Source organism: Pelodiscus sinensis, chromosome 1 (genome assembly GCF_052426305.1).
Source record: "Pelodiscus sinensis isolate ZL-2025 chromosome 1, ASM5242630v1, whole genome shotgun sequence".
Classification (NCBI taxonomy): domain Eukaryota; kingdom Metazoa; phylum Chordata; order Testudines; family Trionychidae; genus Pelodiscus; species Pelodiscus sinensis.
In genome coordinates, this window is record NC_143052.1 from 302,649,924 (window position 1) to 302,675,421 (window position 25,498).

The 25,498-nt window shown below is 43.5% G+C and overlaps 1 protein-coding gene across 1 annotated transcript in view; it reads right to left on the reverse strand.

Moving 5' to 3' along the window:
- Positions 1-3,035: 3,035 nt before the first annotated feature.
- The window catches only part of KL (klotho), a 60,839-nt gene continuing 38,376 nt past the window's right edge, over positions 3,036-25,498 (reverse strand). The window contains exons 2-5 of the mRNA XM_075919193.2: positions 22,840-23,350; positions 21,674-21,942; positions 17,074-18,190; positions 3,036-11,457 (exon numbers count right to left, since the gene is read on the reverse strand). Of these exons, the coding sequence (XP_075775308.1) occupies positions 11,120-11,457; positions 17,074-18,190; positions 21,674-21,942; positions 22,840-23,350 (2,235 nt within the window). The 3' untranslated portion in view covers positions 3,036-11,119. The remainder of the gene's footprint in view (positions 11,458-17,073; positions 18,191-21,673; positions 21,943-22,839; positions 23,351-25,498) is intronic.

Consider the following 25,498-nt stretch of genomic DNA (forward strand, 5'->3'; position numbering starts at 1 on the left):
TTAACCAATGAGCCCAAGCTCATTGATCAACCATGTATACAGTTATACTTTCACATCCCTAGTTTATAGTGATTTTTCCCTTCCACTTCTTTAAAGGAAGCACTAGTTTTTAGAACTAGACAGGAAATCGATTCAAAACGGCAATGGTGTGAATTTACTAGTCAAAAATTACTTATAACAGCAACCTCCCCTTTTAGAGGCAAGGTGAGGACTAGGGAAGTTAAAATGTATTTGTGTAAATTTCATCAGTTGCACAGTGGTGCTGAGGAGGAGAGGCAGCTCTGCGGGAGCCAGCACAGGCAGGGCTTAAGAGCTGTGCAAACCAGCTCACTCCTGCCCCCGCCCCCATTCCCCCCAGAGGCAGCAGCATGGGGTAGGAGGCAGTAGACTCAGCAGGAGCCCATACACGTTGGGAGCTGGCTTGAAAGCCGGCTCCCCATGGCTGTGTCTACACTGGGCCACTTATTCCGGAAAAGCAGCCGCTTTTCCGGAATAAGCTGCGAGCTGTCTACACTGGCCGCTTGCTTTTCCGGAAAAGCAATGACGATCTACTGTAAAATTGTCAGTGTTTTTCCGGAAAAATTATGCTGCTCCCGTTCGGGCAAAAGTCCTTTTCCGGAAAAACTGTTCCGGAAAAGGGCCAGTGTAGACAGCACAGTAGTCTTTTCCGCAAAAAAGCCCCGATCGCGAAAATGACGATTGGGGCTTTTTTCCGGAAAAGCGTGTCTACATTGGTCACGGACGCTTTTCCGGAAAAAGTGATTTTCCGGGAAAGCATCCTGCCAATGTAGACGCGCTTTTTCCGGAAGTACTTATAACGGAAAACTGTTCCGTTTTAAGCATTTCCGGAAAAGGGTGCCAGTGTAGACATAGCCCATGTGTACTGGTTCCCCCCACCCACTGCTACCTCATTGGGAGTGAAGGGTATGCATGTGTTCATTTTAAACAAAATGTGGTTTGGAAAGTAGGTATGCATAAAGAAGCATGCTGTGGCTCACCACCCTAGGAATAGCCTAGAAAAGGCCAAGGGGAGGGGGGGTGAACTCAGCATGTGGAGTGGAGAAGTACAAGCATGTGACAAACCAAGCCATATATGGAAAGGTTGAATCTGATTGGTTTAGAAGTTTGTGTTATGTAACCTGTAACTGCAATGTGCTATAAAATAGCAAGGGGAGGGGCTCCTTGCTCGAGGGGCTCTGGCTGATTTTAGTACCAGGGGCTCTCCCTTTGTGCACACTGAATAAAGTCTTGTTGAATTGAATTGAAGTATCGAAGACCCTTGATTCTGCCCAGCACCTGACTCTCTGGGAACCGCAAAATCCCAACAGGAGCAACAGGGAGGGCAGGTGGCTCCCTGTGTGTCAGCATGCCCAGGGATCCTGCTTAAAAGCCGATTCCCCAACACACTGGTTCCCCCAATCCCCACGGCTGCCTCTGATATACAGGCTGCAGCATGGGGATAGGCTGCATGTAACTGTGTCCTCAGGTACATGTTCGCATCCCTCGTGGGGTCAGTCCTGGAAAGTGATGCAGCAGTTTGACAACACAGTAGTAAGCAAACCGCAACATTCAAACTTTAGAAGACAAACGAAAATAATTCAAGAAAGATATTTCCGAGCTAAAATTCCCACATTCCTAGAATGGATGGCTCCATCCAACTCTGTGCAACTTACTGAATACAGCACTTTGGACAGCTCTCTCAGCACCACGTCAACCAGCATCACCACTCCAACATGCTACCATACAGGTATTTACTATTACACTATTGACCTTCTTTGTCCATGTCCTGAAACATTTTTTGACAGGTCCAGATTTGAGACTAAATGATGCCACCTCTGTTGTGACTGGGCCCTGAGCTATGAAACTAAGGTTTGAAACCTTAGCTATGAAACTAAGCTATGAAACCTCGGAGCTTATTACTCCTTTTTCTCTTCATTCTATGTCTTTGCTAAGCCAGCTGGCACAAATCAAGGCCTGCAATACTTTGCTGTGTCCAGCCTGGCAAGCTAATAGGTTTGCTGCGTGTTGTGCCTGTGGTTTACAAACAACATCAAATAAAGAAGCAACTTTTTCCCTTCCTTCCCCTCTTCCTCGCTGCCCACCTCAGTTTTGTGTGCCTGAAAAAGCCAGATTGAACAATCTCAGAGAAAGCAGAGCATTACCTAAAACTTTTTCTTCTCCTCAGGAAAGGCATTTGTCACCGAGATTTCAGACAAAATGGTTCCCCGTCGAAAGATTCTATGCCACTAAAGAGAAGAAAATGGCAGTTTGATAACATTAAGATTTTTTTTTTTTGGTTATGTTTTAAATATTTTCAGTCTTCCATTACCATTGTCACGGTTTCCTAAACGTTTTGCTGCTCTCTTTATCCGAAGCCATTTGGGAATATTTTATATATATTCTTTCCTAAAAGTGAGGGCCACCAGAGCCCAAACAGTGGCATCACCCTCCCATGCTGCCCCTTCACTCTGAAGCCCCACCTTGGCACTCCCCTTTCTCCCCGAGCTCCTCTCCTTGTGCTGCCCACTGCCCCACTCTCTCCTCTCCACCTGCTGCCCCCATAGCTTGCCCTTGTGCTGCCCACTGCCCCACTCTCTCCTCTCCACCTGCTGCCCCCATAGCTTGCCCTTATGCCGAGTACAAAGTGGGACAGCCCTCCTGTTTTTAAAAAAAGAGCACCTGTTCTGGTGCTGCCTGTCCTGGAACCCTGAAATAAAGACTGGCCTTGGGCAGGTATCCCCAACACTAGGGTTGAAGAGCCCTGGCTCTCAACTGAAATGCCCTAGGCACCGAAAGGAGAACCATTGCTGCTCACTTTGACCTGCAGTTGTTTCCTACCAGCAAAACGCTTCCTTAGCCATGTGTCTGGGTAGTTATTGGGACTCCCCAGGTCTAGCTCCTACAAGGTCTACTTGCTGAAGCACCTACAGGGCTTGCATCCGACTCAGTACACTGGAAATACTACTGGCACCTAGGGTTTGGGGTAAAGAGTAATTCCAATAACAGCAATATAAATACAACATACACTGCATACATCTTGGAAACATGTTCTATTATCATTCATTGTTTACAACACTCCCTGGGAATTAAAAACAGCAGGTTTCCACCCGTATCGCAAAAATATTTCGGATTAAAATATAACTTCAGATATTTTACAAAAGTGTTAGAGCAGTAAATTGGCAATAATGTATATTCTAGTCACACAATTAAAAATAACATGAGAATATGCATTTCATACAGCCTACCAACACTAATTATTTCAGATGCAAAAGCTCATCAATTTTCAAAAATAAAGTACTTTGCTATTTTAGATTTCATTACAATTTTATAATCACATTCTGTTTCCTTAAAAATTAAGCTCTGGTTGCTGTCCAGTCATGGCACAAGATACTATAGATGCCCTCTTCACAGAAGAGTGCTAAATCGCCATTTACAAATAAATATTGAATGAGATAAAAATTATGAATCAGTCTGCAGAAGCATAGGGCAAACATGATGCAAGCCTTAGTGGAGAGCTGTGCAATCTAGGGATGTAACTGGTTAACCAGTGGCCCAACATGATCCTGGATAAGTGGTTAACTGGTTAAAGGTAACATTTAACTGACTGACTGCACTAGGATGTAAAATCCTGTTTAATCTTGGACCACCATCTTGAAAGCCTATTCTGGCAATTTTCAAGGTGTCTGAGAACTGCTCCTAATTTCCATAAAATGAAATAAACTGCTGAGTCTAAATCCTGGCATGTTCTCTAGCAAATCAATCTCCAATGTTCGAGGTGCGGCATTAATTTACTCAGACATGTACAGTGTTCTGGAAAGGTAAAGCACTTTATAAATGCAAAAGTGTCATTTGGCCAGAAATGTTACTTTAGTCACTCCTGTCTCATTTAAAAAGAGCATGTTCAGTTTTAAAACAGCCTTCACATGTATTGAAGTTAATAGGGTACTGTGGACAATACTTCCGCATATTTTTATATTGAATCCATGGGTTCAGTGTTTTTCTGTGATATTTAGTGTCAGTTTTCCAAGCCAGCAACATCACTGTCTGGGATAATGTTTCGTGGGTTTTACTGTAATGAATCCCTGATTTATTTCCACTAGTCAGTAAGCACCATTTGAAAATTGAACATTTGCCCCATAAGGTACATCTTACACTGCACCATAACTCAAATAAGACACGCGATTTGAGCTACGCAAATTGTGTATCTTATTTCAATGCTACTTTGAAATACCTTATTTTGTCATTTGGCACTGTCTACACAGCACCAAATTTTGAAATAAAGCGCGATTCCAAATGTCCCTTAATCCTTGCAGAATGAGGTTTACAGGGACGTCAGAATAACGTGCCTGAAATAATGGGCTTGCTGTGAAGATGCGGGGTAGCTATTTTGGGATGCTTCGGTATCCCAAAATAGTGTTGCTGTGTAGACATACCCTTAGTGATTACAACAAATTAAGTATTGGAAGAACCTGCAATTGTTGCAGATACTTGCATAGCTAACATATTTCAATGGTGTTTAGCCTCTACTGACTTCAAAGGTGGAAATCTTCACTATGGTGATTTTTTCAAATGGCACGGCATAAAAATGTGGCAAAATGCCAACCTAACTATGAAGCACTAAATTAAACAATTTGGTCCAGTACACACCAAAACACATTTATCCTATCACTATGTGAGAAGACTTTAGACAGTCTTATTAATTCTGGTCCGTCCTAATAAGTGTCTCGCTCTTTATCAGTGTTTCCCAATTTTATTTGGTCACGGAACCCTTTTAAACTCGAAAGAATGTTGCGGAACCCCTAATAACAGTCTTACATATGGAGCTGAAAAAGTAGACCTCAAATAAGTAAGGATAATAATAAAAAAATGCTAAACAAGATCATGAGATCAACAGAAATGAAAATTGTTTTCAATAAAATTCATAAATGCTTAAATATTAATTTTTTAATAATAAAATGTTGTTGTAATGAAATTTTCTTGCGGAACCCTTATTTTCACTTTGTGAAACCCTTGGGTTCCACGGAACAACATTTGAGAAACACTGCTCTATATAAATGTAGTTGAGTAGGAGGAGTATTCAATGCCACCAGTCTCATTACAAGTTGTTGCAGTTACTGCACCATAGGTGCAACCACTGAGACAGATAATGGGAACAGGCATGTCCCCTGCCATCTTTTTGCTGCCCTATTTATGTCCCTTTGATGTGACTGCAGGTTTCATGCTTTCGGGCTTCCGGCCTCCCACTGCCCCAACATTTCAGAATGTGGCTACACAAATGACTAATTCAAATGACTAACACAATGATCACTCCCTGGCAGCGAAACAGCAGCATGTTAAATACACATTTTAAACAGCTGCCCACTGGGGAAGAGAGTGGGAATATAAAACACTTGTTTGGGATTAGGCTTTTCAGAGGTGCTCAGCACATGCGCACACACAATGCAGCCAGTGGGAGCTGCACATGCTCAGCTACTCTAAAAAAAATCAGGCCCAGTGTTTATTATTCCAGCATAGTTACAGCAAGGAAAACTAGCCCGTGGATATGTTTGGCCACATATATATTAAATATTGTCCTTTTCAACCATCAGTTGAGCTTTCCACCTGACAGCATGAAGTAAGTTGTATGTTAAATACGTAAATACAAGGTGATTCTTTACAATGACAAGGAGAAATCTATTCAGCTCTCCATATATTCGGCGAGAACTGTCTCTGTATTGCAGTCTATGCAGCGCTATGTAGAAACAACACACAGTAAAGTTTCAAAATATATTCTCTTTCAGCAAACCTTAGCAGGCTAATATACATTTTCTATACTTTTTCACCAACTGAGAATGTATCACCTGAATCCTTATAACAAAATATTATATTATATATGTGTGTGTATGTGTACACACGTGCTAAGGGACACTATTTTAAGTCAAACTAAAAAGCATATTAATCATTGTGATGGAACAATAATTATTTTCTATTTCTGTACATAACTTAAATAGGAAAGAAATCTAGTTTGCAAATGAAAGTAGGCATGTTTCACACAGAAATTTCCATTTACAGCAGATAAACATTCACATTCAATACAGCAACATCAGCTCCTGTTAGATAAACAACTTATAATTGACTCAGAGCACACTATACTAAAAATATAATCTCCAGTGGTGAACATAAAACAGGTAGCAATATAGAAACAGAAGCATGAATGCAAGCAGAAAGAGAAAACAAACATGTTCTTCTTTATGCTGAGTATGCTCCTAATATACTGCTTCAAAAGGCAGATAGGCAAAATTACCTTAGGGCTTTTCCAGTCTCTGATTTCTATTCTATTAATAAAAATGTTGCCCCCTTCCTTTTCTTCCCCTAATTTAGTGCATTGAGGGAGAAGGGAAAGTCGCTCAGTCTTTCAGTGGCACTTTGGGATCTGATCCAGTTCCCATTGCAATCCATGCAAAAGACTCCAATGGAAGCTGGGTCAATCTTAGGATACGTCTACACTGCATGGCTATTTCAGGATATGGGAGGTATCCCAAAATAGCTACCCTGCATCTACACAAGCCGCCTGTTATTTCAAAATACTTTTTGAAATGACAGGCATGTTATTTCACCATCCCAGTAAACCGCATTGCACAAGGTATAAGGGATGGCTTGAAATAGCTGTTATTTCAAAATTTGACACTGTGTAGATGCGCCAAATATCAAAACAAGCTATTTCTAAATAGATCTGAGATAAGCTATGCAATTTGTGTATCTTATTTCGAGTTTAGGGTGCTGTGTAGATGCACCCTTACAGAATAAGTGAGCTTCAAAAGCAAGGGGTGTAAGACTTAAATCCTTGGCAAATAAAGCAGCAGGTTGCTAGGTACAAGTGTGAGCTTTTAAAGGCTGAAAGCCTCCAGATTTAGCATAATTCAAATTGCAATTAATTTACTAGTCAAGTAGTCGATGGAATTTTAGTAGTCGATAGGCACTTCTGCGTTCCTCCTTTGAAAAGTACAAGAGCCCCAACTGGAGCTCTTGTCCATTTCAAAGGAGGAATGTGGAACACCATGTGCAGCCCACGGCTAGAGGGAAGTCCCGCTGAGTCTGGGCTGCATGCAGGTGCCTGCTTTGAAATGTACAAGAGTCCCCAGCAGGGGCTCTTGTGCATTTCAAAGCCTAAGTGCACTCATGGAGCCCAGGGCCAGTGGGGGCGGGGGGCAGCTGACCCCAGGCTCCATGTTGCAATGCTGATTTGAAATGCCACATGGAGCCCGGGGTCAGCTGGGGATTCTCCAGCTGAACCTGGGCTCCAGGCAGCACTACTGCTTTGAAGTACTCCCTCCCCCCCCTTTTGCTGCCTCTATCTGCTAGAAGAAGAATCGACTAGGCAACTGACTATCTGATAAGCATTTGCTAATCCGATAGTCGACTAGTCTTTAACATCCTTAATTCAAACTGAAACAAACTCATTCTTCAAATTACTCTACAATTTGCTAAGCCAAGGGAACCAGGGAATTGGCTAATTACTAGTTTTGTTTTTTTAATTATTGGGGGAAGGTGCACTCATAGGAGGAAAGGGTCCTGGTTACTAAGTGGTGGAATGCTGCATACCTCTCTCTGCCCTAATCAGGCATACACTTTCCTGCTATCAGGGATATCAAAAGGTCAGTGCAGCTGTCCCATTCGTCCATTGGGAGCACCCCAAAATCCTCACAGCTATGTCTACACTACAAGGTTATTTCAAAATAACTATTTTGAAATAATGCGCCCACACTGCAAACCCCATCAAAAGAGCACAGGGCTATATCAGAATAGTGTGTCCACACTCGTTGGAGCCTCAATCAAATTTAAGCCTCCTGTCCCCCGGAAGCACTCCGGGCAGGGCATCAGGACAGCAGTAACCTCCTGCAGCTGAGGCTAGGTGAGGTTTGTGCTTAAAGGGGCTCCCCTCTACAGCCATGTCTCAGACTCTTCACCTTTGCCTACCTCCTCGAAGGACAGCAAACACCACACAACATGGTCTTATTGCCCCAGCTCTTCCAGCACGAAGCCTGCTGCAAAGCGCTCACTGGCTCTTAGAGCAGGAGGTGGTGGATGCACCACGCTCGCAGTTGACCCAGCTGTGAAGTGCAAAGGGAAGTCATCTCAGGAGACAGCGTACATGAAGCCTAGCCCTAATCTGTGATAGAAATGTAGCCGTGTTAGTCTGGTGTAGCTGAAACAAAATACAGGACTATGTAGCACTTTAAAGACTAACAAGATGGTTTATTAGATGATGAGCTTTCATGGGCCAGACCCACTTCCTCAGATCAAATAGTGGAAGAAAATTGGCACAGAGCACAGATGTCCCAGGGGAGCATTGCAGCACCCATAGGCAGGGGACAAATATGCATGAGAAGGTGCCTGGCTAGTCAGCAGCCTGCGGGCAGGATGGGTGGAGGGGGGGAGAGCAGCTTGCCTTCCCCCTGTGCCACACACTCTGGGTCTGGCAATGGTGGCATCCCACAGAGAGAGGACTCCTGCCCACTGGAGGACAGTGGGGAGAGTGTTGGGGGGGGGGGGGTTGAGTGGCATACGCTGCTTGCTGGAGACGATGATACCGGGGTCCCCTCCACTTCTTCTCCCCAGAAGGTTCTCATGCAGGGGATCAATGTCCTCCACATCGCCATACTTGACCAGGACCAGATGCTGCCCTGAGAGTGTGGGCATGAGCCTGTGTTGTGTGTGGCACTGCTGTGTGCGCCCCTGACCCCAGCCTCCTTAGCGGTGGCTTGTGGTGGGAAGGTGTCCCACTATGGAGTCCGGAGTAAGGTGCGGCTGTGCAGAAGAAGTGGCAGGTTTCTGTGTGGTAGCCTCATGGGGCTGTCTGCTCTGGACTGGTGCTCCATGTGCACAGGCTGTTGTGTGATCCCCAGGCCAAAAAGACCAAGTGAGGAGCATGTAGCCCCTCTCAGCCCACAGCCGGCTCATCCGTGTCGACTCATCTGAGCCCTGGGAGACAACCTGAGGGAGGAAATGGCTCCAGGCTGAGGCTGAGCTCCTGGCTGGCAGGCATGGTGTCAATGCTGGCCTCTTCCTCTTCTACCTCCTCATCCTCATCCACAGCCCCGCCCTCCTAGAGGCTGACGACTGGTGTAGCCAGGCCAGAATCCATGACGGGGGGAAGGGACTACCCCACACCCCGGATACCATCCAACTTGGCGTAGGCCTGGCATAGTTCTTTCACCTTCATCCGCACCTGGTCCTGGGTGTGGCGGTGACCCTTCTGGGCCAGGCTGGGAGCCATCCAGCCACAAATACTGGCATCTTGTGCTTGGTGTGGAGATCCTGGAGATTTGACTCCTCACCCCAGACTTCGATGAGATCCAGGATCTCTGCACCAGTCCAGGATGAAGCCCTCCTCTTCCACCTCTGGCCAGGGACTTCCAACGTGGTTGCAGGCTCGCTTGCAGCCATGGGGAGCTCAGAGGGAGTGCTGAGGTTAGCGGTGGCAGCAGACAAGAGCAGTGAAGCCTGTTGGTGTGTGGCACAGGGCTGGCAGGGCCAGTGTGGTGCCACTAGCCCTTTCTCTTCTGCCTGCATCTTTAAAGGCTGCAGGGGAAGGGAAACTACAGAGTTTTGAGGGGTATGAACAGAGTGGCCAGCAGGGCAGCTATGAGAAGCCCTGGAGGCCAAATTCGAAATAAGCACAGCTGCCCCATCCACACTCACACGAATTCAAAATAGCAATAGCCGTTATTCCTCCTGAAATGAGGGTTTATTATTTTGTAATTTGCTGTGTGGATACTCTCCTTGTTATTTCTAAATAACGCTGTAGTGTAGACGTGTCCTTACTGCTCCCCTCCTTCAGCAAACAAAATAAGACTCTAATCCTCCTAAACTTTCCCCCATCTCTAATGCAAGAGCCCTGCCCCCAGCGCTTAATTTGTAATGAAAGATGTGTTAGTGCTCAAGCAAACCTAGCGACTTCAGGCCTCAGGCCTGGCACAAATTAAACACTGCCTATCCCTCTGCCAGGAACCTGCCCTTGCTGCCATTTCCCACTGGATGCTTCACATTAGACCCAACAAAGTGGAGCTGGGTCACACTTTACAGCAGAGTAGGGCAGTACAGTGTCAGGGTGACAGCACCAAGAGAGACAGAGGGGATACTGTGGGACCAGCAGCCTGCTTGGCAGTTAAGTGATTCACGCAAAGCAGTGGTCCCCAACACGGTGCCCACGGGTGCCATGGCGCCCGTCTAGTGATCAGGGCTGGTCTGAGCCATTCTTGCACCCCAGGGCCGTGGTGCATGTGTAGCCCCTGCCCTGGGCGCACGGTGCATGCGCGGTATCACCTCAGGTGCGCGACTCATGTGTGGCCCTGCCCCCGGGCGCCCAGCAGCCCCAAAAGGTTGGGGACCACTGACCCAAAGAAACCATCCCAGCAGGTGAAAACATCCTGATTTCCTCAGTAAGAAGAGTCTCCTTTCCCTTTTCGAACATACAGTTGCTGAGTCTACTTCCCTGATCATTTAAATCATGTGTTTGTTTTGTATCGGGTGCTGTAACACCTGGTTTGGGAAGATAGAAACAAAGGAAACTCATTAATCTTTGACCCTGGGAATTCTGGATCTAGATTTTTCCACTATGCTATGTCTTAAAAAAAACACCCATATAAGTTAATACCTTTGGTTGAGTCTCTATCATCAGGCTAATTGTGGCCTTTTTTAAAAAAAACACACTTGTTCAAATGGAAAAAATAAACCCTGCTCAAATAAAGGGCCCGATAAAATTTCTGAGGTGATTGTTGTAGTCAAATTTAAGGACCTGTCATAAACCAAAAGTATTAAAACACAAGAAAGGATTTTAGGTCCCTATGTTCACAATAAATTTTCAACTTCAGTGCTTCACAGTATTATGCAGTGCAGTGCTTTTTTTGTGATGGTACTGCCTGGTACACTGTACCAACACCTCCAGACACAGAAGTGGCACCTGCAGTCAGAGCTAACAACTTTTCCCCTGGAGTACTGGCACTTTTTTTTTTTTTTAACAAAAAAAGCACTGATGCAGTGTAAATGGCTGAAGTGATTACAATTTTGTGCGCCACTATTTCAGAATTCCCCAGGGAATGCAGATAGAGAAGAGTGTGCTGTGTGCAAAGCAGCAGCACTATTTATACCTTCTTTCAACTCTCTTAGCATAGTAAATAATAAAGAATACAGTAACAATAAAGGCAAAAAATATAAAAGATATAAAAGCAAATAAAGATTTTCTGGTTTGAAAAAGGTTGCATTCAGGACACAAAACAAGCATTTCTGGACACAGCTGATCCGGAGTTTCTGAACTGGGAAAACCATTATTGTCAATTATTTTTCTGTAATGCTTCATGGAAGGCTTCGGCTCATACTGATTAGCAATGTAACGATAGAGCCCATATTTGGGAGCAGTCCTGTCACTGAAAGAATAGACAAAATAGCCCTGTAGATTGACATTATCCAGGGTATATGCTGCAAAAGAAAACATAGGGGAGGAGAAAAGGAAAACAAATCAGTTATTAATTTATTTAAGAACAATGTTGTGTTCTAGTTTATGTTGCTGAGGAAGTTCATAGTCAACCCCAGCCCTGAACTCATCTTCATAGGGAGAGAAGATAGACTGGCATATACACATTCAGGGATTGTTATTAAAGAGTGAGCATTTGATGACAATTGCCATACATGGTGTGTCTAGACTACATCCCTCTGTCGGCAATACTTCAAAAGTGCAGTACTTTGAAAAAATGAAGTACTTCAAAAGTGCAAATGAAGCCGGGATTTAAATATCCTGTGCTTCATTTGCATAATCACATCATGGTGCTCTTTCGAAAAAGTGCTATTTCGAAATTGAAACCACAGTCTAGACGCAGTTCTTTTGAAAACAGGGAGCTTTTTCAAAAGATCCTATAAACCTCAAAAAATGAGGTTTACAGGCTCTTTCAAAAAAGCGCCCCATTTTCGAAAGAACTGCGTCTATACTGCGGTTTCAATTTCGAAATAGCGCTTTTTTGAAAGAGTGCCATTATGTGATTATGCAAATGAAGCGTGGGATATTTAAATCCCAACCTTATTTGCACTTTTGAAGTGCTTCATTTACATCCCTCTGCCAACATTTACATCCCTCTGCCACATGCCCAACTTGACTTCAATGGCTCTGTTCATGTGTTTAAAGCTAGACTTGTGCTTAAGTATCTTAGGGTATGTCTACACTACAGCGCTAATTCGAACTAACTTAGTTCGAATTAGTTAATTCGAACTAAGCTAATTCGAACTAATGCATCCAGACTAAAAAACTAGTTCGAATTAGCGTTTTGCTCATTCGAACTAGCATGTCCACACAGAGTGCACCCTGAACCGGGGTTAAGGATGGCCGGAAGCAGTGCCGGCAGGGCATCAGATGAGGACTTAAGAGCATGGAGCTGCTGTCTCAGACTAGCTGGACAGACAGTTCTCAGGGGTGCCCCGCTTGCAAAGAAGTCCTGGCTTGGATTGCCCAGAGTACCCACACTGGGCACATCACAGCACTCGGCCATCAGACCGGCTGCACTTGCCGCAGGCTGCCATCTGGGGAGAGGGGGCAATTGGGGTGCTGCAGGAGAGGTTCCACCCCCAGAAGCCCGCAGAGCCAGCCCAGTCCTCCCCATCGGGGGCTCGTACCCCATTCCTCCCTCACCTCCTTCCACTTACCCCTCTCTAGCCCCCCTACCTGATGTACAAAATAAAGGACAATTGTGTTCAAAAATAGAATCTCTCTTTATTGAACAAAACTGGGGGAGACTGGGAAAAGGAGGTGGGAGAGGGGAGGGCAACTACAATGATGAGGGATTTGGAACAGGTCCCATATGAAGAGAGGCTAAAGAGACTGGGACTTTTCAGCTTAGAAAAGACGAGATGGAGGGGGATATGATAGAGGTCTATAAAAGCACGAGTGGGGTGGAGAGGGTGCATCAAGAAAAGTTCTTCATTAGTTCCCATAATAGGAGGACTAGAGGACACCAAAGGAAAGGAATGGGTAGCAGGCTTCAAACTAATAACAGAAAGTTGTTCTTCACAAAGCAAAGAGTCAACCTGTGGAACTCCTTGCTGCAGGAGGCTGTGAAGGCTACAACTAGAACAGAGTTTAAAGGGAAGTAAGATCAATTCATGGAGGTTGGGTCCATGAAGTGGTATTAGCCATGGGGTAGGAGTGGTGTCCATGCCCGAAGTTTGTGGAAGGCTGGAGAGGGATGGCACGAGACAAATGGCTTGGTCACTGTCGTCAGTCCATCCCCTCCAGGGTTCCTAGGGTTGGCCGCTGTCGGCAGACAGGCTACTGGGCTAGATGGACCTTTGGTCTGACCCAGTACGGCCATTCTAAGCTCAGGGCTCAGGGTCGGGGGTCTCAGTGGACCACCTTGATTTTCATGCAAACCTGCTCCTGGGTGGCCAGGCTGGCAGCTCTCCTGCCCTAGACGGCCGCTTTCCTGTGCCTAGTGCGGAGGTCGTGGACGAGGTCCACGATGTCTGCACTGGACCAGGTGGGTGCCCGCCTCTTGCGGTCCTGGGCAAGCTCCCGGGAGCCGCCAGCCTGGTCCCGGGAAGAGGGGGAGGGCTGGGGGGCATCGGGTGGGTGGCTCGAGCCGTGCCAGGTGCAGGGTCTGCTGGCTGGGTGCTGGCAGGCTTGCACCTGGCACGGGCACCATAGCCAGCCCGTGCCCCTTTAAGCGGTCTGGGGCCGGGAGGGGGGCAGACGAGTTTCCCTGGTGTTGGCCAGAGTGGCCAGCAGGGAAAGCTATTGAGGGCTAGCCTCCCACTAGTTCAAATTAAGGGGCTACCCAGCCCTTAATTCGAACTAGTATGTTCGAACTAGGCTTTGTCCTCGTGGAATGAGGTTTACCTAGTTCGAACTAAGCGCTCCGCTAATTCGAATTAAGTTTGAACTAGCGGAGCACTAGTGTAGTGCCTATCAAAGTTAATTCAAACTAACATCCGTTAATTCGAATTAACTTTGTAGTGTAGACATACTCTTACTGAATTAGGGTCTAAGTGATTAATGACTTGCGTCACTCCAGTCCAAACTCACAGGACAATATCAAGAAAGAGCCATGATACATCTGCCGACAGAGGGATGTAGTCTAAGCATAGCCACACAGTGATCTGTGATTACCACATAATTTTTCCTCTTTACTTAAAATATGTATAACAATTGCCTCGGTTCCTGAAAAAATCATGGAAGGGATCCTTAAGGAATCCATTTTGAGGCACTTGGAAGAGAGGAAAGTGATTAGGAATAGTCAGCATGGATTCACAAAGGGAAAATCGTGCCTGACCAATCTGATTAGCTTCTATGATGAGGTAATTGGCTCTGTGGACATGGGAAAGTTAGTGGATGTGATATACCTTGACTTTAGCAAGGCTTTTGATACAGTCTCCCACAATATTCTTGCCAGCAAGTTAAGGGAATGCAGATTGGATAAATGGATGGTAAGATGGATAGAAAGATGGCTAGAAGGCCGGGCCCAGCAGGTAGTGATCAATGGCTCGATGTCAGGATGGCGGTCAGTTTCTAGCAGAGTGCCACAAGGTTTGGTTCTAGGACCGGTTTTGTTCAATATCTTTATTAATGACCTGGATGAGGGGATAGATTGCACCCTCAGCAAGTCTGCGGATGACACTAAGCTAGGGGGAGAGGTAGATATGCTTGAGGGAAGAGATAGGGTCCAGAGTGACCTAGACAAATTGGAAGATTGGACCACAAGAAATCTGATGAGGTTCAACAAAGACAAGTTCAGAGTCCTGCACTTGGGAAGGAAGAATCCCAAGCATTGTTACAGGCTGGGGACCAACCACTTAAGTAGTAGTTCTGCAGAAAAGGACCTGGGGGGTTACAGTGAACGAGAAGCTGGATATGAGTCAACAGTGTGCCCTTGTAGCCAAGAAGGCTAATGGCATATTAGGTTGCATTAAGAGGAGCATTGCCAGCAGATCCAGAGATGTCATTATTCCCCTTTATTCGGCTCTGGTGATGCCACATCTGGAGTATTGTGTCCAGTTTTGGGCCCCCAACTACAAAAAGGATGTGGACGCATTGGAGAGGGTCCGGCGGAGGTCAACCAAAATGATTAGGGGGCTGGAGCATATGACTTATGAGGAGAGGATGAGGGAGTTGGGTCTGTTTAGTCTGCAGAAGCAAAGAGTGAGGGGGAATTTGATAGCAGCCTTCAACTTCCTGAAGGCAACTTCCAAAGAGGATGGAGAAAGGCTGTTCTCAGTAGTGACAGATGGTAGAACAAGGAGCAATGGTCTCAAGTTGTGGCGAGGGAGGTCCAGGTTGGATATCAGGAAAAACTATTTCACTATGACTGTGGTGAAGCACTGGAATGGGTTACCTAGGGAAGTGGTGGAGTCTCCATCCCTAGAGGTGTTAAAGTCTCGGCTTGACAAAGCCCTGGCTGGGTTGATTTAGTTGGGATTGGTCCTGCCTAGAGCAGGGGGCTGGACTTCTGAGGTCTCTTCCAGCTCTATGGCTCTATGATTCTATGGTGGTTCCTTCACAAATTGCCCTAGAATGACCAATAGCTGCTTTCTCTCTTTGTTATAAACTCCTGTACAATCCAGGTCCCTGTAGATTGGGAGGCCCAGAGACTGAAAGGCCATTGATTTCAAAGGGAGTTAGGCATTTCAATAACTTTGAAGAGCTGGATCAAATCTTTTAAAGACAAGGAACATGCAGCTTTCTGGCAGAGGTCTCCTACTGCACAGTGCTGCTTATACTTACAGAACTGTGCAAATTGCTTTTATTTCAGAGGTTTTTTTAAACATGATATTGGGAAACAGAGGTATTGTTTAAAACTGGTCTTTTTGGATAATTGATTTTGTTGTGTGGGCAATGTTACACATTTAGAGTGGAAGAGAAGTGCTTTTTAATTTTGTAAATTAATCAAAATAAATAAAAATAAGCTCCTCCCACCAAATCTTTGCGAGGGACAAAAGCAACCGTTTTGTTTCGGTTCTGGATGGACAGTGGGAGTGATACTCTAGGTGACAACGTCACGTAAAGAGATAAGGGAACGTACAACTGTTTTAGTCAATAGGAAAGACAAGAACGACTGAATTTTTATGAATTGTGAAAGACTTGGTAATTGGCTAAAGGGGCAGGGCAATGGAGGAGGAAACAAAAGCAACCCCAAGATTGAAAGCATGAATGACAGGCGGCATGATGGTGATGTAAGTAACCATGGAGAAACTATTAGGAGACTGCTTTGGCCTGAACTGGAGACAGGCCACTCAAGATGATATGCTAATGAGACCATCCAATATGCAGCACTGGACAGCAGAAGACAGGTGAGGTATAGTACACAGAGGCAAACTGATGAATTGGTATGAGGAGAGGAGATCAGCCATGAATAAGATGTAGTGAGAAAAGGAAGGGAATGTGGACTGAGGCATAAGATATTCAATCAGGGAGGGAGAAGAGGAAGCAGCACCAACAGATATGATGAAAGGAGCAGTTGAGAGGAGGAGGGATGAATGGAATTTCATGAACAGATTTTGAAGCTACCCACAGCAGTTACTTAAAAATATATGCTTCCTCTTCTGCTTTATTAAGAACATGTGGAAGTAGATCTTGTCTTCCTAATGCTTAACAACAATGGTGTTATGTACCATAGGGTGCGTCTACACTGCAGGGCTTAACATGAAATAAGCTATGCAAATTGAGCTATCAATTGCATATCTTATTTCGAAATAGCTTATTTCAAAATAGGGAGCATCTACACAACACTTATTTCAAAATAGAGCACTCTTCCTCCGACTTCTCTTAGTCCTCGTACAATGAGGGTTACAGGAGTTGGAGTAAGAAGTCCTCCAGTTTGATGGTATTTTGACACTATTTCAAAATAACTGCCTGCTGTGTACACGCGGACTAAGTTATTTTGGAATAGCGCTAGTTATTTCGAAAGTGTTGCAATGCAGGCAGATCCATAAATAAAGTTATGCTATAATTTATAATCCATTGGGTGCTGTGTAAGTCCATTTTTCCCCAACTTTACCCTATGCCAAAATGTATGCTAGTAATTGCAATGTATAAGCTTTGCATAGGTTTCTTACCTTTTAAAGCTTCGTTGATATAATTTTGTATGTAATATACTCTCAGTTTATCTTGACCCATGTTCTGATCATCATCAATTCCATTGGCTATAATATAAACTGGGATATCACCATACTTGGACTTAACCCACTTGAGCATTTTCCGCAATCCCCATGGCACCACTGCAGCTCTGCTTGGGGAATTCAGCCATGTGATGTCTTTTATCATTTGAACTTGAAGATAGTCATCATACTTCAGTGCATCTTCTTTTTCCCAGTCCACAAGAATAGTAGTATAATGACTTAAGGCAAAAAAATCAAATGAGCCTTGGATTAATTTCTTTTCTTCTTCAGAGAAATAAGGCAAGTGGAAATTGTACAAATCAATGCTGTTTCTTTGGCGAAGCCATTCTCTCATCACCTGTGGATAGTCACCATTCCCAAAGATGGGCTCAGCAAACCAGCCAATGTCAAATTCTAGAACTCTATCAGCAACTTCTTGATCATTTTTGGAAAAGGGACAGGCTGGCTCAACCCAATCAGCTTGTAGTGCGATAGATATTTTACCTTTTTGAGATCTTCTAAATTCTTTGTCATACAGATGCCAGGCTTTAGCATGGGCTTTCAACAGATTATGCCCTGCAGAGTATGTCAGGTTCCTCATGTAAGGTTCATTCATTGTAATCCAAAATTTGACATGGTGGCCAAGATTTTTGAAGCAGAATTTGGCATACTCAACAAAGGCTTGAATGGTTTCTGGGTTCTCCCAGGCTCCATATTTGGCTAGCACAACAGGAAGCCCTTGGTTCTCAGCTGCAGGTTGCCATAAAGCTACAACAGGAGTTATATTAACCCTGAGAAGTTCACTAACAAAACACTGATAATAGTGCAGGAATGTGTGGTTGATTTGAGACAGGTTACCCAAAGGGAGAATCAAAGACCATTTCAGTGAAAAATGAAAATGTGTGACATGCATTTCCTGCAACAGCAAGATCTGCAGCCTGATGGCAGCAAAGTCAACACAGTGACGCTTACGTTTTGGGGTAACAACTCCATCAACTTTAATAAGCTTCTTAGTATGGTGGATATCCCACACATATACATTAGTATCAAGAAACTGGGAGGGTCTTGTGTCTACCTAAAGAGAGAGAAGAAACACACAAAATTCAATTTGTCAGTTCTGATTACATAGAAAATTCATAACCATCAGACAAAGTTAAAAGATAATCACAAGTAGAATATTTCTTTTAAATGATATTGTCTTCTAAAATAAACATATTTTTCCTTTTAGCATCTCTTTACATCTCTGACATATGAATGTATACATCTTAATATTCTGAGGTCAGAAAAATATCAAATATATGTAGCACATTCCCCCTACTTTTATAAAAAGCGCTGTACTAACTAGGGATTTCAACGTGTAGTCAACTACATGATTAACTGATAAGTCTGGGCTTATCAGTTAAACTTGTTGACTACAGCCCCCAGGGCTGTTGCTAAACTTCAAAAGGGAAAGTACTGTGAGAAGCATGGGGCCAGCAGGCCCCGTGCTCCCCATGACATTTCAAAGCAGCAGCACTGCATGGAGCCTGGTGTCAGCGGAGGAGTCCCCAGCTGATCCCAGGTGCCACGCAGCATGGCCACTTTGAAGTGCCACGTGCAGCCTGGGGACACCCCAGCTGGCCCTGGGCTGCACGTGTGTTTCAAAGCAGCAGCGCCACGTGGAACCCGGGGTCTGGCCCCAGGCTCCATGAGGTGCTGCTGCTTTGAAGCACCCGCTCATGCCCCTCCCCCCCGGCCACTTTCTAATAGAGGCAGCAAGGGTAGACATTTGCTTATCGGATAGTTGACTAGTCGTTCACATCCCTACCTAGCATACTGAACTAAAAAGGGTCATTCATTCACTTTATGGTATTAAAACAGCATGCTGTTGATTTCTGAGTCATATTTGGCATAACTCTGATATAAGAATTATGCCAATGTGTATCGCTCCAACACTAAGAAAATTTTCCATAAACTTTTTAAGCCTGAGAGCTGGGGAGCACCTGCATAAGCCACTAAAATCAATGAGAGCTATAGATGTTCAGAGTCTCATATCACATCTTTTAATAAATACTATGATCATAAAAAGGACTATAAAGAGAGGGAAAGAGTTACTTAGAAGGCTTTATTACGTGTATTTTTTCTTCTTCTTCCTAGCCCAGTTTACCTTTCAGATGAAAAACCCAAACTACAAGACATAGTTCCTACGTGTACATCTGCATGTGCTAGCTATTTTTCTTATTAAATTAACCTGTGAGCCTGTTTCCCAGTCAGACCTTGTGTTTCAAAAGCTGGGTCAGTTTAAACCCACTGTTGGGCCTGTAATTGCGACTGCAGAACAATACAGAGCAGCTGCAGATCAGTTGCTGTTCTCTCTGGAGAGGTCAGTGTTGTGCTCATAGAGAAAAGCAATAAAAACCAGCATGTCAGAGGGAAATTGCTTTTCTGGGGAATTGTCCCTTGTAGATTACTAAAGCATGCATTTCCACTAATACTGTGGGAATGCTGTCAGAAGTGTTTTTCCACTGCGATGCATCTACAAATCATTCTACCTCAGTCTTACAGCATAAAATGTTTAAATATCCTTTTGAAGTGGAGAATATCCAGAGTGGGAAAGCTTTTTTAAGTGTCTTGAGATGACTGACTCAGTAACTTTACAGCTTTTATCGATCCCAAAGGTAGCAGTGCCATTTCCAGTCTCAATTTATTTGGGACCAGAAAGACAATAATTGCTGAATTTTCTTAAAAATCACTGCCTCGGGTAAGGAGGTTGCAATGTTTCTCTAGAGAGTGAAGTAAGCGCTTCCTTTTTGGGTAAAAAACAAAACAAACAAAGTTTCAACTCATAGGTGCTGGAACAAACTATGTTTCAGCTCATAGGCTGCAGGGGGATGCATGTTTTGAAGTGGTTCATTGTAGAAAGTGTCCCAGTGCCCCTGCTCCAGCCTTCAGAATGTTTCTGTATTTATGGAAAAAATCTGATTTAAACATTTTGTCCTTGGTGCCAATCTAGGCGCAGAATTTTACTATACACCTTTATAGTAGCTACAGGAGCTCTGAAGACAAAACAACATCTGAGAACTAAAGAGACCCAACCTGTCTATGATTTTTTCATGTGCATTGAAGGCTCTAAGTGTAAAGGGGTGTTAGATTAACAGATAAAGCCAGGGGGAAAAAAAGTGAAATCTATTAAGAGGGTTTCAGACAGGGTGGTTTCTAGCAATGGAGCAGTGATGCCCGTGCCGGCTTGAGCCACTCTTGTGCCCCAGGCAACGGGCACGTGGCGCATGTGTGATTACCGCTCCCCGAGCGCACGGAGCCCCGTACATCTGTAATCAGGTGCTGCGCAGCCCCCACCTCCGGGCTGTAAGGGGCGTCGTGTGCTCGAGGGCGGGGGCCATGTGATACCTGATTGCAACTGTAAGGAGCGTCGCGCATCCAAGGGCGGAGGCCGTGCAGCGCACCTTACAGCTGCAATCAGGCACCCCCCATAGGTTGGCGCCCCGGGCAGCTGCCCGGCTAGCCCCCCCCTTAATCCGGCCCTGAGTGATGCAGCAGAATATGAAGAAGCAACACTGCACCTCCTGCTAAATAAGGAGCATAGCAGAATTGTCCATCCCTGTTTCAAAGTTATTTTCCTGTATGCTTTCTGCTTCTTTTCAGCACTAGCAATGATGCTGTATTGGATATGCATAAAACATGGTTACACTACAAACAGAGCTAAGCAAAAAGCAGACTTTTCAGTTTGAGAGCTTGTCACAGCCCCCATGCTTTATGCCAATTGGCTTATGAATATGAATATGCATAACTCGAAGATGGTTTTGGCAAAATGCATCATGTAACATATCATTTTTAAAGTTATAATCTGCTGAAGGTGAATATTCCATTTCTGTGCAGGTATCATTCTTGTATGTGGTAGGGATGTTAGATATTGTGTAACTGAATAGTCATGTACCGCATGAAATCATACCGGTTACACTGGTGCCCCACACTGCTGCCTCTCTATCAGGGTAACAGCACTGGGAGGCAGGCAGGAGTTGGTCCGTGAGGGGAGCCAGTTTAAAAACCAGGTCCCCATGCAGACCTGCACCCACCTGCTGCCCAGCACTGCTACCACCTATACAAAGGCAGCAATGCGGGGAGGCAGCAGCCCCTGTCTGGGGTGGGGGGAGTGGGTGAGCTCCCCATGGACAGAGGCTGCTCTGTGGGAATAGGTTTAGATCAAAATTTAGTATTCTATGATTATAACTATGGAGATAAAAAGGTCACTTTTAATATTTGCCATTTAATATATTAGTACCTTTGTGTGGAACAGCTGGATTTAACAGATAATCTTCCAAAATGCATTTGAAAAGGATGCATTTTTGTTAACTGAACACCTCATAAATGTCCTAGGAAGACAAACATTGTATCACATTTTCAGTGTTTTGTTTGTGTGGTGTTAGTCTTTAGAAAGTCTTATTTATTATATTTAAATTTGGATCCACTTTCAGGGGCACATTTAGGATGCCTGGTAAATAGTTATATAATTAAAGAGCAATTTGGTTGGAGCATCTATTGGCTTTGTCATCATACTTACTTGAATGTAGTTATCAACAATTCCCCAAGCAAAGTCACAAGGAAACTTCCCATCTACAGGCTGATTCTCAGGCAAAGGTGGGAAGCCATTTCTCTCTATAAGCTTTTGGTAGAACAAAGCAGAAGACTTTGGCAAAAACTTCTTGTCATGGCTTTGAAAATCAACATAAAATAATCCACGTCTAATGCTGTATCCTCTATGCCATTCAAAGCCATCCATGAGGGACCAAACAGTATACCCAAAGACATCAACTTCATCATATCGGATGGCTGAGGGTGGGGGAAAAAAAAGCAAGATGACATCACATTGCTCATTTTTTTTCTAATAGAGGACACCTTTTAAAAACAATTATAGTATTTTAGCATTAAAACAATGTAGTAGGTAACATAAATGCCATAAGGCCTGATACAAATTCCATTCTGTAAGTCTTTCAACTGACTTCAACAGGCTTTGAATCCAACTCTTACAGTTTACACCCAAGAAGTTTCATCAAGTAAAGATTGACGTATCTGTTTCTAAAAATGCAGAAATAATAAAAACTCAAGCAACTAAAAAATAGTACTGCTCTTCTGTTGTTACAACTTAAAATGGTCATTTCTGCCATTCTAGAAATCAATACTACACTACAAGTAATGTTTCATGCATGCTGTTAATAAAGAATAGAAATAGATTTTAAAGGCCTTTCCATGAGAAGTCAGCTAGTTTAAAAGCAACTCCACTGTGGGCAGTGGGTATAGGAAGCATTTACTTTTAGTGTATGTATGTACGCACATATGTATGTACCTACTAGTTTTATTTAGCAAATATTTATTCAGCTAAGAGATTGAACCTCTGTAATGATGTTTTCCTGTAATGATTTCAAACAAATCCCATTAATAAATACACAGCAGCAATGTTCACACAGTATTTGTACTTTCTCTTGCTGAAATCAGTGGAAGTTTTGCCATTGGCTTTAAGGAGAGCAAGACGAGATCAACGAAGTGCCTCCATACCACACATTAAAAAAGCACTTGTCAATTAATTAACTTGAAGTCTCATTTCATACTGAAAGTCTAGATAAATATTCAAGACCAAAATTATGTTTTGTAACATGTGTCTAATAAGTTTTGGTGGGATGTTTTCCATGCTTTGTCATTAAAATAATATTAAGTCATCAACACAATTACCTTTTAATGTTTCCATAATGAACTTCTTGAGATAATAAATATACTTGGCATCATCTCGTTTGGTGCTACCGGAGACAAACCAGCTGTTCTCCACAATGAATATTTTGGGCTTATTATATTCACGGTTTATCCAGTAAAGGAGCTGCCTCAGGCTTAATGATTCCAACTGATGGAATTTCATTTGAGAGTCCAAGAGCTGGAAACTCAGTGTTGCTCCAAAAGAAAGCGCAAAAAAGTCAGCTGTTCCCTTGATGTACATCTTCTCTGCATCACTGAATTCAGGCAGCAGAGAGGAAAGGTTATTCTTCATGCTCTGAGGATAGTCACCATCAATAAATATGGGTTTAGCAAACCAGCCTAACACAAAGTCAAGGGATTTTTGACATTCTTGTATGTCTTGTTCAGTCATGGCTTGCGGTTTTATCCAGTGGGAGCTGAGGGCAATGGACACTTGGCCTCCTTGAGTTGGACGAAAATGATCATTGTAGAGATGCCAGACTTTTGCATGGGCCTGTTGAGAAAAAAGACCATAATGAATGCATCTGAAACTCTATCTTGAGTAAAAAAAAAAAATGTAATAGCACATATTCAACCAATGATGTTCAGATTTGATCAGCAATCCCTAATTCTCATATCCCTTGGCTAAATCTTATTCCCAGCTCGATGATTTGCGATTGCTAAATTCTATTATCCTAATCTGAGAAGACAGTATCACACACTGCTCAAAGAAGAGCAGTTTCTGCTTGTTTTGGAAAAGCAACCAGATTTGCTTAATACAGCGTACATTCCATGCACCGAATACAATGCTGGATTTTATTATCTTTTGAAAAATTGTGTTTTAATTTTGCAATGAAGCCTGGCTATTGTACTTGCATATTGGTTTGTGTAACTGAAATTTACGTTTTAGTTTGAACATATACGAGAACATATATTAGTTTTGATATAAATCCTTTTTGCTGGTTTTAAATGTATTACATTGGTATCAGATTACACTTTACAATATTAATGGAATAATGAGATTTCAAACAGTTAAAAAAGTAAAAGTAAATTTTAAAATTTATTTAAGAAAACATGTTTCAGATTGTATTTTGCATTACAGGAGTCTTAGCTTGTTTGCTACAGTTTTAGATTAGATAAGAGTTATAGAAATTGTCAAAAATACATTTTTAGACAGTTATAAGGTAAGGTAACGTAGAAAAGAGGCTATGATGGCTTCACATCTGGAAATGTGGGAAGGTCTAGAGGCCATATATTTAGCAGTTTGAGCTCGGAGTGGTGGTCAGGAGAACAGCTTCTACGCTCAGTCCTCTATATAATCTCATAAAATCTTTTACTTTTATTTTATATACATGAATTAATAAACTTCATTAAATCAGATGTTTCTTGATTATGACTACTAAAGCAAGATAGCCAGGAATTTTATAACCCCCAACATAACCCACACATCTCAACTCTGCCCCAAACCCACAACTTTCCCTCCTCCCTCCCCTTGTCTCTCTGAGCAACCTATTCAGAGCCAAGTAGGAGCTCCATTCTACAACATGCCACACGTGCAGGGACATCCTTGTGTAGCACTGTTTCCAGTCCTTCCTCAGGATTTCAATAACATAGAAGGTCTTGCACCTCCATCTTTGAGAATGCATCACTGACATATTAAATATAGAATTATCATTAAAAGCTTCCATTTGCAATGAAATGCCCATTTTATTAAGAGCTAATTATTTAAAATGTCACATTGTTATTTCTATTGTCATAAAATATAAGTTTATTAAAAAACTGCTATACAATTACTAAGGAAAAGATACTAAAATTGTGGAATTTTAACTCTTCTTATAGAATCCTAATTCTCACTGCTAGGAAAAAAGCAATTAGAACTAAAGACAGTTGAAATTATGGATACTCAGTAACTGACTTTTCAGTTATTAGTATTGTATCAATAATTACAAATAAAGATGTGGGTATACTGTTTATGTAAGTACAATGGATTGTGAGAGAAAATTGAGAAATATCCATTCTACTTCAAAACCTGACAGTAAAGGCATGAAATCAGAACTGCAGTCACAAAACAATTTTGCTCAAACTGAAATACCATCCTGCCAACAAAAGGAGAAAAGGAAGGAAACACCATGGTGTCATGCTGGCTCAAGTGGCTCCTCACCATGAGTTCCTACTCAGGGCAGACTGTCAAAAACAAGGCAGGTACCCCAAATTAGTAGTATGTTTTATAATTAGATTTCTCCAACCCAGTAACAAACAAAACCCTTCTTTCTATATAACCCTTACTCCTTATAAAAGAGGTTTAAGAGCGCAGGGGGTCCAGACGAGTAGATTTTGTGTGTTCCAGCCCCAGGGAGGCATGGGGGGGTGGAGAGCCAGAACAGGCTTCACGACAGCCTCCCCTACCCTATCCCCATCGCGCTGCTTCCTCTGATAGCATAGGGGGGGGGGGAGACAGTACTGTGGAGCAGGTGCTAAGGAGAGCTGGCTTTTAATCCTGCTCTCCGCCGCCTCTGTAAGAGGCAGCAAGGGGAGGCAGGTGGGTCCATGGAACTAACACGCACAGAGAGCTGCTTAAAAGCTGGCTCCCCACGCATATCTGCCCCCGCCTGCCTCTGCACTGCTGCCTCTCTATCAGATGCAGCAGCATGGGGAGGGGTAG